The sequence below is a fragment of the Tiliqua scincoides genome, chromosome 1 (genome assembly GCF_035046505.1).
Source record: "Tiliqua scincoides isolate rTilSci1 chromosome 1, rTilSci1.hap2, whole genome shotgun sequence".
NCBI classification, from domain to species: Eukaryota; Metazoa; Chordata; class Lepidosauria; order Squamata; family Scincidae; genus Tiliqua; species Tiliqua scincoides.
In genome coordinates this window covers 235,049,731-235,064,383 of record NC_089821.1, presented here as the reverse complement: position 1 = coordinate 235,064,383, position 14,653 = coordinate 235,049,731, and the positions used below count along the sequence as shown (strand labels likewise).

At 41.3% G+C, this 14,653-nt stretch overlaps 1 protein-coding gene across 2 annotated transcripts in view; it reads right to left on the bottom strand.

Moving 5' to 3' along the window:
- Positions 1–14,653, bottom strand: part of PRKD3 (protein kinase D3) — a 62,274-nt gene that overhangs the window by 18,620 nt on the left and 29,001 nt on the right. For both annotated transcript variants that reach the window (XM_066617880.1, XM_066617888.1), the window contains exons 3-10: positions 10,426–10,564; positions 9,555–9,686; positions 8,498–8,646; positions 6,661–6,850; positions 5,161–5,238; positions 4,303–4,486; positions 1,060–1,183; positions 106–183 (exon numbers count right to left, since the gene is read on the bottom strand). In XM_066617880.1, the coding sequence (XP_066473977.1) occupies positions 106–183; positions 1,060–1,183; positions 4,303–4,486; positions 5,161–5,238; positions 6,661–6,850; positions 8,498–8,646; positions 9,555–9,686; positions 10,426–10,564 (1,074 nt within the window). The remainder of the gene's footprint in view (positions 1–105; positions 184–1,059; positions 1,184–4,302; positions 4,487–5,160; positions 5,239–6,660; positions 6,851–8,497; positions 8,647–9,554; positions 9,687–10,425; positions 10,565–14,653) is intronic.

The following is a 14,653-nucleotide window of genomic DNA, read 5'->3' as shown; positions in this document are numbered from 1 at the left end:
GAAGGATCCAAATAAGTATGAAATGACAATAAGCAAATATTGGCCTTTTGGTAGTTGCACTTTAAATGGAAGCAAGTCTGGGTAAGACCTCAGTTTGTCCCTTACCTTGTAATACTTGGTTCCAGATTCATTCTGAAATAGTGTAAGGCATTTGCTATCCAGCCTCCAGTAATGTCTTTTCCTCTGCAACAAATATTGATAATTGGTACCCTGTACTTAAGCCAGTTCTCCAGGTTTCCACGGCACTTACTTCTGCCTGTGCTTAGGATGATCTTATTAACTGTATATTTAAACACAATATACTTTTAGATATCCAAACCCCAGCTATTTGCAGCAAAGCAGAGAGTTATGATCAGTTTCCCAGCACATGCTGTGCCCCTTTTTCACAGAAGAAGCTGCTTCCTATTTCAGAAGAGCAGTTTGCAGCAGCAGCAAAGCTCTGGAAATGCCCCTGTGAGGCACAGAAGGACCACAATATGGAGTGGATTTAAAGGGGCAGAAAGAGGGTGGAGAGGGCAGACTATGGCCCAGCTTCCCAGCTACACCTCAGAGACTACAACAAAGCCAACTCATAAGGCTTGTTTTGGACAGGGATTAATAGAGGCCCCTCTACAACCTAGGACATGTGGAAGGAGCCTTTCCAACTCCCCATCTCACGAACCACTGTAAACAAAAGACAGAAGGAGGCGTCAGGATACTGAACAAGGAAGTGGGGGAGCAAAATCACCTGCCTTGAGATTGGCCCATCCCCCACTAGTTTCACCAGGCATGCTGCTAGTTTATGCTAAAGCACATTGGCGTGGAGTGAGATATTGAACTTTGCATGCATATAGGGCTTCTGTTGGTTGCTATGGTAGACACAGTTCAGTAAGCACACTGGACACTTTCCCCAGCCATTGCTGGGAATGAAGAGGTCCTGCTTGCACACACAGAGCTTGCCGATTCACTGTCCTTCTTGATAAGTTTAAAACAGATTTTTAACTGTTTTCAATATACAGTAGTGTCAAGGACTTAACATGCAAGAATCACAACCAAAAGTAGAGAACTCGTGATACGCACCAGATTGTCTCTGCTAGTGTAATGAACCATCCATCCTTCCTTCACCATCGTACTGCTCTTCCTCTTTGTGTGCTTGACTGATTGTACAACCCTCATTAATGGAATATTATTGCTTGTTGATGGGCTGTTGGAAAAAAATTGCACTGTTCTCACCGTATGTATTTGAGAACTCTCTTAGCAATGACACAATTCCCGGCAAGTTACAAGGAGAATCTTCCTTCTTGCCAGGAAATTCCAATTTGACAGCCATCTTCTAAACAAAATCCTTAATATTTAGGCCACAACTGTAGTGAGTATTAAGACTGCAGGCCTTTTGTTTTGCTTCAGACCATCACCTCTCAGGATCGGGCAAAGATATTTTACCACTGAAACAGCTCAATCCTATCCCCCACCACGTTATAGCATGAAGTCACGCCAATGGAGCACATGATGAATGCTATAGTGGGAAGGCAATCAGATATCCTGCAAGAGGTAAGTAAATTTTTTTTACTTACCTCCTGGTAGGCTGGCTGATTGTTTATGGGTTTCCTTAGACATGTACCAGCCATTTTGCTGGAGCAAGTCTGAGAAAAGCCAAGATGTTATCAAGTTGCAAAATGGGGGATAGGATCCAGCAAAAGTTGTTGTCATGAGATCCTCCCCCTCCTGCCCTTGATACACCCTCCTGTTCCTCTCTCCTGCCCTCCCCATCCCCACCCACAAACTACCCCTCCACACACACACACCCCAACCTACTTGCCCTGGCATTGTCCAGAGTCCACAGTGGCAGGGATCCTCCAGTGCAACGTCCTTGCCTCAAATGGCCCAGCAGCAGCACAATCTTCATGCCATCACAGGGCCTTTTACACCAGCAGGACATTAGTCCTGCTGTCGTAAAAAGCCCATGGTGCTGGATAGGATTGGGCCATAAGGAACTTTACAGCACAGTTTTAAGTGAATGAAGATACATGCTTACTGGCTTTGGGCAGCAGCAATGTATCATGCAAATCAATAGTTATGCCTTCTTATACTCTGCAATAGTGCAAGGATACTGGAACTAACCTTCCATTTCACACACAACAGTAACTTCCTTTGGTAATTTTGTATTAGAACAAGAGTGCAACTCAAACCAACCTCTCAGAGTGCTCTCAAAGTATATCTAAGTTTCTGGTACCTTCAGCAATGGGAATGCTTTGTATTTAATAGTAAGAAAAATATTAAACATTCCCCTAGCTGAAACAGAAGCTACACAATTATGCAATGCTAGACCAAAAATGTATCCTGATAAAACAAACTGCATCGGATACCAAATTCTGTACCTCAAGGCTTATAAATGCTCCTCACCCAGTTACTAAACTCAGAACTAACTGAAGCAAACCAAAATGGAAAAAAATCACCCCCCATTTTCACTCCTGCATTAGAACACCAAAGACAGGTTGGCAGGGCAGAGGGGGGAGGCCCTATGCACTGAATGAAAGTTGAACACTTTGTTGTGTTCTTGTCTCTCCTTTTCAGGGCAAGACAAGGTCTGCATGGTGCTCGACAGGATAAGAACTCAGCACCATTTCATTTGCCCATTAACTGGGAGAGCAGGTATAGGAAAAGTTAGGGTGCAAAAGCCTACTTGGTACTATATGCTCAACCCAAGTCTGAAATGAGAGATAGCAGTGGCATGACTAGGAGGGTGTAGGGAGTGCAGGACGCACTGGGTGGTGAACACGGGGGGGGTGGGAGTGACACCACTATTCACCAAAGTTTTTTAAATCTTGGTATTTTTGAATAATGCCATCATGTTATCAATCAATGTGTAATTTCCTGCAAAATGCAATGAAACAAACCACATTGAAAAAACTCTATCCAAAGTTATAACCAAAAAAAGCAGGGGGCAGAGAAATGCTACAACACCACACCCACCACCTGGGGCATTGCCCCACCCACTGCATGGGAGGAGGTCCATCATAGGGGTGACATGCTGGTCTCTCACACTGGGTGATGCAAACCCTAAGTGATGCCACTGAGTGGCAGACAACCAGTAGTTACTTTACATAGAAAGCTAGCACTTTTACTGAATGAAATACTTCACGTGACCCTGTCAAATTGGGCTTTATTATTTCTATTACCAAACAGAATTGAGGCCACTTTTTCAAGGCAACCTAAAAAGTCCACAGCTGATCAACAATCCAAACCCAGTGCCCTCTCCCAAAAACTACATTGGCTCTTCTCTTTTTTAAACAATGAGACAAGCCGTAATCCAAATTCTGGTGATAGGACAAGATGAAAATCCAAAGAATTTAACCAAGAGCATATACAAGAGAAACACAGATGATTCGTTTATAAGTCACATTGAATAAGCCCACGTTGCTTCCTTTAGTGCAACATACAATTAATACATACACATAAGGAGGTAGATTGATTCCTTATGTAACTCCATTTAATCAATTCACTTGCATTAGGATTGGAATGAGTTTGGCCTAAGGTCAAGAGAATAAAGTAGCCCTCAAAATCTAGGTCAGCATAGTATTTTCCATTAACTAGTCTGTATAACTAACTAGTCTACAATAATGTAATTTATTTCCATGTTGATTCTCATAGGACTCCACTTAAAAGCCTGCATGCTTCTCGATTCCACATTTATTAATGCTGTCTCTTGAACTGCTTTTCACTTTTACTCAAGACTGAAAAAGCATGTCAAACTGCTGGAATGAAAAAGTGAAAAGGAGAATTCGTTCTGCTTCATACAGAACACTATCTTTTACATGGAGCTTCATCTTGTTGGCATCCTTCAGTCTCGGAAGACTATGGTATCGCGCTATGAATGGTGGTTCTGGAATCCTCTCCAGTGCGCAAAGCCTGGGTAAAATAGGTATGGAGGATGGGCTGTTACCCATGCAGCATATCCCCCCTCTCCACGTCGTTGAAATGGTCCAATGGAAAGGCAGAGGCCAATACGGTTGGTTCCAGCGGCGTCACAGGAGTTGCCAGAACATGACTGCGTTCAGCCATGAACTGCCTCAGGGACTCTGGCTCCGGATTTTGCCTCGAGGTTGACTCCAGAAGCCTTTTCCAGAACTGGATGTAGCCACAAGGCAGTGGAGGTTTGGGATCAGAGTTTTCCTTCTCTCAGATGAGCTGCCTTCCCAGGCTAATGAGTCCCATCTACCCGGTGGCTGTTTAGTCACCTCTTACAACAAGTACAGCCAAACTGAGGGCCTATTCTTATCTCCAGCCCCCAGGGCTTCATCAACCTGCCTTTAATTCACAAACCTGATAGTTTTGACAGCCTCTTCATCTTTGTCCCCATCTAAATCTGCTGGATCCATAAAAAACATTTTGTCCTCTGGAGGAGAGGGTTCTTCCACATCATCCAAGCCCCTACTTCCATCGCTGTTCATTTCACTGCTGTCAACCTCCATTGGCATGTCAATACCTTGACCTGGACTAGCCGGTTCTTAGTTCAAAACAAAAACAAAACAAAGATTATTGTTCCACTCAGGCCTAATGACAAAATGCTTTACAATACAGTTTTGGTTAAATAATTTTAAAAAAAACCAAATATCAGACTGCTAACAGAATCTGATACGGTCTCCAGTTCATATGTAGCAGAATTAGGAATATTCAACCACAGCCACAACAACAGAACTGGCAGAAACTTTTGGGATAAGTTTTGCTAAGGCCATTTTATGCAGTGTAGGTACTCCCTGACACAGGGCAAGTGTCCATCAGTGGAAAATTGGCATAAGCATAGTTCTTCCATCTCCTGTGCCAGCTGACTCCTTACCCTCCGATGCAAGAACATTATGACCAGGTCTTTCCAGGAAAGGGTGTGGACAGGATGGGAATCTGAGAACAGAACTCCTCTTACACCTGGATCATTGCTAATGCAAATTAAATCTAGTTTCCTACAGCCTCAAAGCAGAGCATGGTAGCCAAGGGCGCACACGCACGCGCACACACACACAGACACACACACACACAGAGGAAAAAAATCAATCCTATCTTTTTAAATAGCTGTACACAGCCATTGGAACAAAAGTTACAGAAACTGAAATTTGACAAACAGCCATGCTATCCAAAACTTCATTGAACTGGCTCCTTACCACTTGAAAACAGGTTTGCACTTACCTCCATTGAAAGTGACTTCTCCAAGACAATCCTTAGGAACTTTAGGGGCACAACGTTTGTGACAGTTAAATCTGCAATCTAAAGTGAGAAAAAGAAACTGCTGTTTGCATCATTTCCTATGATAAAGTATTACTGTACCAAGTAATTAAATAGCCTCTTCCAAAAACCCACTTTTAGTGGGAAAACAGTGTGGTGGTAAAAAACCTCTATCTCGGTGCGGCAGTCATGATCCAAACTGCAGTTCTACACAGTTGTTACTCTTGAGAAAACATATGCCTATAACTCATTATACACAGACACATTTAATGTCTTGTGGAATTCAGCCTCAACATTTTTACACAACATTCAGATAGGGACAAAGAAAAACGCACTCCTGTCTTCAAGAAGAACTAAACTGGTGGACAGAGTAAATGTAGCTGGCCTTTCAGTTCTTAATTCAGAGTATGCCTGGTATTAAAAATTAACTGCCAATCAGGTGTCTATAAGAAAAGTGATACCTGCATGAATGCAGGAGATGCAGATTAGGAACAACAGCTTGAGTCCAAAGGTGCATTGTATGAGTGGAAGAGCACTTCCGCTTGCTCAAGAAGGGACCTGTGTGCAAATGCCCCCTTCCTACTCCAGTCTTCCTCCACAATAATTCCCATGCTTTTCCAGAGAGCCCCAAATTCTCAAGTGTGAAATTTTAGGGAATGGGGAGGGGGCTAAAGTTGGCAAAGAGAAACCAGAAAGTCCCACTCGGAATACAACTCTGCTCACAGATGTTAGAAACAAAGCCAACATGTCTTGGGGCAGAACTAAACATTCGTTATGAGGACAAGATACCTAATCCTCTTTTTTCTGATTATGCAGACAGGGGTGCTGAACCCTTTCCTGCTCCCAACTCCCCCCTCTCCGGCTGTGCCTTGCAGTTTATTTTTCAATGCATTATACCCAAGCAGACATTGGGAATAGAAGAAGCCAAGCAGCACAGATATTTGAATAGTAAGACAGAAAGCTTTTGCAGGGAAGGATCAGCAGGCAAAGGTACTTGCAGACACATTCACCATGAGTAAAGCTGTCCACCAATTAATCATTTCTGTTTTTATTCACCAATTAAACATTTCAGTTGTTTTGATTTTAAGCCTTCTTAGATTAAATATACTTATTTACATTACCAAGGCCTCAATATGAAGGCCTTCTGGAGAAGGCAGTAGAAACAAGTGAACATTCGGCAAACAAAAGTCACCCATCATAACTATAGGCCACCAGATTCCAAATGGTTTAAAAGTGTGTCTTTTTCAGCACCACCAACAAAAGCATGCCCCTATTGATTAATCAGGCAACACTGTCATTGATAATTTAGCAATTTAACAGTTTGACAGCTGCCATCCTACCGACTGAAATAATTTTAATTCAAGCTCTGATTTTAGGGATTATTTAAAGAGTTAATGATTGACATTAATGATGCCAAATAATGATTGACATTAACTTTGCTACTGTAGAAAAGGACACTCCTACCTTTGCACTGCATTCCTTGGCGAAAAAGGCCTTTAAGCAGCCGTTTGCAGTACTGGCATATGGTAGGTCGACCGTAAGAATGAACAGCAAAGGTGTGTGGAACCTTCACCAGGCAGAGAACCATCTTTTCCATCCATATTGGACGCCCACTCCAGGAAGGAATCCTCTTACTGGGTTCTGGGAGACAACGCTGGGGAAAACAAAGACAGACATCGGGAGCATTAACTTCTAAAGTGGACATAATACAGCAATACAGGCGGGGCTCCATATCCGTGGATTCCGTATCTATGACTTCAGTTAACGGGGGATCAGATCTGCAGGTCTGTCCCCCCCACACCTCCTCCGGGGCTTTCCCAGGCCTCAAAATGCCTTATAAGGCAATAGAAACATCACTTCCATTTTTACGATAAAACTGGAAGTAACTTTTTTCAACCTAACAGTCATTCTGAGGCTCACTGAGGCCATGGGCAGATGTGTGCCATCACTGTGGGGCTCAGAAGACCTTCTGTAAGTGAGGGAAGCACAGCTCTCTCTCTCTCTCTCTCACACACACACACACACACGCACACACACACATACTGCAAAGAGTAAGAGATTTTTGTAATCCTTTAATTTTGCTCATAAACAGTATGACAAATACAATATGGCATAAATTCAATAATGAAAATACTCATATAATATTCAGCATTTAAAAGTGAAAAAAGAGAAAGAACCAAATCTGCCCTGAAATATTTCATTCCAATAGACTACAAATAAAATTCAATTATCATCTGCTTATTGACATACCTAAAACCTCCATGTCAACCTACATTAATGGCTGATATGACAGCACAAGCATATATATACACTGGCATTCGTTGCCAAATGCTGAACTACACATGATGCTAAATGCATCAGCATGAAGTTTCAGGTTTAAATGTACTTAGAAGTAGCTGCAGCATGGAGACACAATTTTGACCAGGTCCAGAGTGAAAAGGCAGGGAATATATAACATTTTACCTCCACATGTTTTTCCTGCTGAAAATTGCCTCTGCAATGCAGCAATTTAATGCCACTCTAGGAAATGGCAGTTTCAATAGAGAAAACCAGAAACAACAGCTGAACGGAGACAAGACACTGGAGGGGGCTGCAAGCCTCCAGGAGCCTGCAAGAGGACAGCTCCGCCCCTCAGGTAAGAAACAAACCCCTTGGTAACAATGGAGCTGCGATCGCTAGAGCGCCGTCTCTGCCATCAGAGCAGGACCATTCCCCTTAAAGTGGAATGCCCTTCTGCTGTGGTGGCGACCCACCACTTCAGGAACCATTGCTCTAAGTCTTACCTCTAGAAAGTTTTTCAAGTTACTTTTATTTTTTTAGACCTCTGTTTATAAATACTATTTGTGGGCCAGTTCAGATGATGCTATTGCTGTTGAACCATTCCAATGCTGACCTATGTAATTAAAGACATGTGCGCTCACAGATGAACTGCCCCACCATGCGACTGGCAAAACTCAGCAGAAGTAAGGAGGAGATTATGGCACAAGCATGCACTTCTTCAATCATGAGGGGCCAGCTAGATCAGAGGCAAGAGTACCATCCAAATCAACCCTGTGTTTTCTTATAATTATTATTTTATAGAAAAATGGCTAATAAAATGTTCCAGAGTTAAGCTCTGACATTCAAACACTAATTGTATGTCTATTCAGGGTGGCAAACCCCAGCTCAAATTAAATCTGATACAAATAAAAGAGCACTTTAGCCTCACATGTTCAAAAAAGCTGAAGATCAGGTTACATGCTTGGACCAAGAGCAGCAGCTGAACAGAATTTTCTCCCCACCATAGGGGTGCATTAAATACCTCTTCTGTGGCCGATTCAGTTTGTACTGATCGTGGGACTGAAAGTGCAGCTCCTGGTAAGGACACATTAGATAAACGCCTCTTTCTCATTCCACTGCAGTTGTTTGGGATCTTGAAGGCGCATCGCTTGTGATAGTTTAATCCACAACCTAGTGAAATTAGCATGAGAGTGGAGAGAACAGAGATAAACAACATCTTCCTGATGTTATTTAAATTGGTAGCGTCATTTACAGTGATTGCTTAGGATAACATTTTCAGAAAAAATACAGTAAAGCTAACTGTAGTCACTTAAACACCACCAAACACACTGCAGTGGTAGTGTAATTATTAGCAGATTTTTTGCACTGCACAGAATTTTTTGGCCTTAATCCTTGCTTTTCTGACCCTGCGTCACCCTGGCTAAATCCTGAAAACAGGGCTGGTTATGCAATTCATGTTGCTGCTGATCTTCCTCAGCTCTCTTTCCCCTGGCAGACTATCTAAACAATGTACTACTGGCTTGCTGGAACCCCAGGAGTTGAGTAGAAGCCAATGGGCAAAAAGTGTTGGGTTACTAATATCTGGACAGCAGCCTGTTGACAGGGGGACTGGGAAAGCTGTTGCAAGCCAAATGAACAAGGGCCACATGGAAAGGGCTCCCTCTTTGTCATAGGTATAAAGACAGGCTAGGCAAAGAAAATTTAGCTAATTTGCACCATCACATCTGCCTGCATCACTACTGTAATGTAATTGCTTCCAAGGCTGCACTGTCACTGTCCTTTGCACATCCTAAACCTTGTATGTCACAACAACTCAGGATAGGACCATTTGTGTCTCAACATCTCTGTGAAAACAAACACTATCTGCTTGCCATAGGAGAAAAATATCCTCTAAAAATGTTTTTATCACTTCCTAAGATTCTTCCACTACCAGAATAAAACAATTAGTATCTCTTCCTCCAAGTTACATCCACCATATTTTTGAAAAACAGAATAGAAGAGCATGCACACAATTATAAGTGCCTGAAGACTAAGGCAAACATGCTGGTATAAAAGTTCACCATACTTGACCAGCTTACCTTCACATTTCAACCCTTGTCGTACCAAGCCCCAGAGCATCTCTCCGCAATAGTCACAAAAAGTGGGGGCCTTGTAAGAATGCACATACAGCATGTGAGGCCGAATCTGGAAATCTTCGACTGTAGCCAAAGCTTTAAAAAATAATTTTCACGAGAGAGAGAGAGAGAGAGAGAATAAATCCCGCTTGTTAACTGCAATGTTTATGAATACTGTCTAAAGCAATGTTTAAACACAGTGGTAGATTCAGAGAGACTACCCTGTGCAGAAACTCTAGTACCTGTGCTCATATCCTACACAAATTTGTGAAATACATCAGTACATAGAAAGTTATCTTATTCCAAATAGCACCAATGGTCTTTCTAGCTCAATACTGCCCACAACAACTGGTTTTCCAGACAGAAGCTTCTTCTAGCCCTTCCTAGAGATGCTACAGTTGGAATAAGGGACCTTCTAAATGCAATACATAATATTTACCATTGGATTCACTTTGAAAATTTTTTACGAGAGGTTCCAAACAGTGTTTTTTGGAATAAAGACCACATGAAGAATCCTGTATGCTATGTAAAACACACAGTGATTACCAGTACAGATCAGATAACTGACAACCTACCAATTTCATAACACTGATAAAACTGTTACATAACTAAGCCGTGAAAAAAAGAAAAATCACTCTTTCAACAGCAGAGATTGTTTCAATGAGATGCCATGTCATCTGCTTAATCCCAAATAACCTTTAAGATTTATAAAGCAGCTTACAATTTCCAACTAGTCCAAAGCAATGGCTACATTCTGGTTTTAATTACTGTCGAGTGTTGTACCAGATCCTCAGTAGTCAAGAAGATGACTTTTTATTAAATAAAATAGCCTTACCAGAGAGAACAACCTCAACAAGGTCACCTTCACGTATCTCTTCAGCCGATGTAATCCGTTGTAAAATATTTTCCGAGTTCAGATCATGGCGGAACAGGAGAATTTTGTCATACATGCCAAAAAAACCACACTCTGGGAACTACAACCAAAAAAGCAGATTCCAAATTAGAGCCATGCCTCAATTTCCTAATCTCAAATTCATTTTTTTTTCGACTATGGAAAACTTGAGTACAGACATTTCATGAACCACTACTGATCCTGTTAATACACTTGCTTCTGAAAAATAGTCTTAACTGAAGCATGCCACAGCTAAAAAAAACCTAGAGCAGAAACCCATTAAAATTTATACAACTGCTATGTTAAAAAAAAAAAAAGGCAAGAAAGAAAAAAGAGGTATCTCTACCTCTAAAGAGGTTTCTCCTTGGTTTTGCTGGAGATGAAGAAATGATGAACATATCATGTGGTTCAAATATCTCTTTAGAAAATGTCACAAATTCTCTATTTAAAATATTTTTTCTAGCTGCTAATTAAGCAAGTTGAAATTTGTTGCTCTAGCTCAAACCTATTATAGGGTCTACTGAACACACAACAGAGTGCCACATATACAAAAGTGTGTTTTTGTGACAGTTGGAAATTGGCAATTTTTTCTGTTGATATGTGAACCTACAAAGTACTTTGTCAAACAAAAAAAATATTGAATAGAGCAAAAAGATGACTATATTTATGCTGTCACATGTGGACCTTAGATTTATTGTGACATCCAAAGCTAGTCAAAAGCCATGCACAATGCGAAGTTGTCATTGTGTCATGGTTGGCCACTAGACATTTTCATATACATATAGCAAAGCAGACAGAAAACTACTTAAAAATGTTTAACTATAATACTGAAAAGGCCAGATTCAGAGTATGAACTCCAGAAAAGGTCTGAGCCTTCCCACACTACAAATATCCATATCCTTATTTAAAATATTTTTGCCTCTTTCTTCTTACACGACGCAAACCAAGGTAAAATTAAAATGAAACTACAATCATCATCATACAAATCAATTTAAACTATTTAAAAGACAGCAAAAGGTATACCGACCTTCACACTGAAAACACAATATTGTGCTTGCCATTACTACCCTCCAAAGCAGGGCAGAAATCATAGCTTGGACAATTTCCTAGTCATTCCTTAAACATGTTTTTAATCAAGAAAGCAACTGACAAGGGGGTGTAAGCATTCATAGAAGACTCACGTTTGCCCACAACTATGTTGTCTCATTGGATTTCAGTAGTGCTTAGTCATGACTAACTTCCTTTGGATATATCCAAAGAAGGTTTTACACCATTTTCTTAAATTTTCAGAAAGAAGATTTGAGGGGGAAAAATCCATATCCTACACAGTTACATATACTAGGGTAACTTCTCTTCCCTTCAGTTCCATGTGATGGATTATTTCCACCAAACAGGGGAAGAGATAACGCCTACATCTCTCCTCCCTTCCCTTCCCCTACCCCAGAATCTTATCACCATCTCATCTGTTGCCACCCAATTCCCTTAGCATTACAATTCTACCATTGTACCCCTTACAAAGCTTTTCACAGGGTGGAGGGAAGAGCCAACAGAACTGTGTAAACTTGTCTATTTTATTCCAACAACAGGATGGAGGTTTTACACTTGCAAAATGGACTCCAAAGAGTTTTACCCTAAAGTCACTACAATACTGAAGGTCAATATATGGATTTCAGTTATCATGAAGAATCAGGAGCAAAAGTACATGTGGATTTGTCACTGTAAGGGACTTTTGAAAAGACCTGATATTATTAATTGAAGCAAAACAAAACTTTCATGACAGCTTCCAAGCAAGTTGGCTGTCACAGTTCCACCCATATTCTCTAAATTAAGAGTTTTTGTCAAAAAGGTTGACCAACACAACATCCCAGCTACCTAACTGCCTTCACACCCGCAAGCTACATCCAGAGCTTCTCCAATTTCACTTCTCCCTTATACCACAACTGGTAACACCATAATTCCCATTCTCAGAATTACTCATCTCAGTTAAGCATGTTTTCCTATAAAGTTTTTCATTATTTTCTTACAGTATTTAATGTCTATGTTGAATATGGAGGGTACAACTATCTGTACTGCCAACCCCTGACCATAACATAACAAAAATATAAACTTTTGCCCTGGACTTCAGTTTTTAATTCACACTGTAACTAATAGAAACTCAACAATAATTCTCCCCATGCTTGGTTAGCTGAACTTCTACCTTTGCTGAGAAAAACTGTAAAGAATTCTCGTTTGCTCACCATTTATAGCAGAGTATTCCTGGAATTTTACCATTTTGGTCCTTCATTTTTTGGTGCTGTATTTTCAGTTTATTTGAATGGGACTACTTTTTTTCTTTAGAACAACTGCTGAAGGGTGACCTCATCTGCACTCTCTTTGGCCTTAAAAAGTATGCATATTTTGGCTTGCAAAATGCTTTTCTCTAGCACCAGTTCACCACAGCTGCCCATAAGCACAAATAGGAAGTTGAATTTGGAAAACAAGATGCACTGCAAAGCATTAAACACGATGACGGGCTTCAATCACTGTAACTGATGAATTGTTAATTACAGAATACCTTGATCTCTGAATTCTGACTTCGCCAGCAAGACATCACTAATATGGAATTGGGTAGGGAGCAGAGTTCAAAGTTGTATATTCTAAAAGAATGATTCTCCTTTACAAAAGTAGAATGCTAACCTGAGTAAGGCCCAATGAAGGTTATTGACCACAAGGAATCTGACTTGTGGACAGAAGCGGGTGGTTGGATAACAAACTATGACTGTATACTATTTCTAGGATTTAAATTACATAAAGTTTTCCTAAGTAGGAAACGGAATCCAGGAAAAGTTGCTATCAAAATATATTTTGTCTAACAGAAGAAAACAATAAGAAACTACACAACAGTCCTTATTACCTTCACAGTGACTAATCGTAATAGTGACTAATAATGTGACTAATAATGATGATGATAATGATGATGGAGTGTAATGTGCATGAATGAAGTTCAGTCAGCTTTGGGGATTGATTAATGACTAACTCTGGGTTGTCACAACTGGAGAACAAGAGGCAAATTCTACTTCTAATGGTGCAAAAATAAGATACAGTGGTACCTCGCATAACGAGTGCCCTGCGCAGCGAAAAACTTGCATAACGAAAGCGGTTCGCGAAGTTTGGTAACTCGCACAACGAATTTTTATGACCCGTGCTTCGCAAGACGAATTTTTTGTTTGTTTGTTTTGGTTGGTTTTAAGGGGGGGATCTTCATGCCAGTTTATGCTCACATTCACCCTAGTAAGGGGAGGATCTTCATGTCAGTTTATGATCCTGTCCACCATAGGGAGCGGGGGATCTTCATGCCAGTTTATGATCGCATTCACACTAATAAGGGGCGGATCTTCATGTCAGTTTATGCTCACATTCACACTAGTAAGGGGCAGATCTTCATGTCAGTTTATGCTCACATTCACACTAGTAAGGGGCAGATCTTCATGTCAGTTTATGCTCACATTCACACTAGTAAGGGGCGGATCTTCATGTCAGTTTATGATCCCGTCCACCCTAGGGAGCGGGGGATCTTCATGTCAGTTTATAAGGGGCGGATCTTCATGTCAGTTTATGCTCACATTCACCCTAGGGAGCGGGGGATCTTCATGTCAGTTTATGCTCACATTCACCCTAGGGAGCGGGGGATCTTCATGCCAGTTTATGATCGCATTCACACTAGTAAGGGGCGGATCTTCATGTCAGTTTATGCTCACATTCAAACTAGTAAGGGGCGGATCTTCATGTCAGTTTATGATCCTGTCCACCCTAGGGAGCGGGGGATCTTCATGTCAGTTTATAAGGGGCGGATCTTCATGTCAGTTTATGCTCACATTCACCCTAGGGAGCGGGGGATCTTCATGTCAGTTTATGCTCACATTCACCCTAGGGAGCGGGGGATCTTCTTGCCAGTTTACGATCGCATTCACACTAGTAAGGGGCGGATCTTCATGTCAGTTTATGATCCACTCAGCATCCCCCCCATGGCTCATTCACCCTCTCACTGCCCCATTTCCTTCACGTTTCCCCCCATGATCACAGCAAAAGCAAGCAATTGAGTGCAGCTGCTCTGTCCTCCCCAGCTTAGAGCACAATCCTGTGCATGTCTCCTCAGAAGTAAGTCCCATTGTGCTTACTCCCAGGAAAGTGT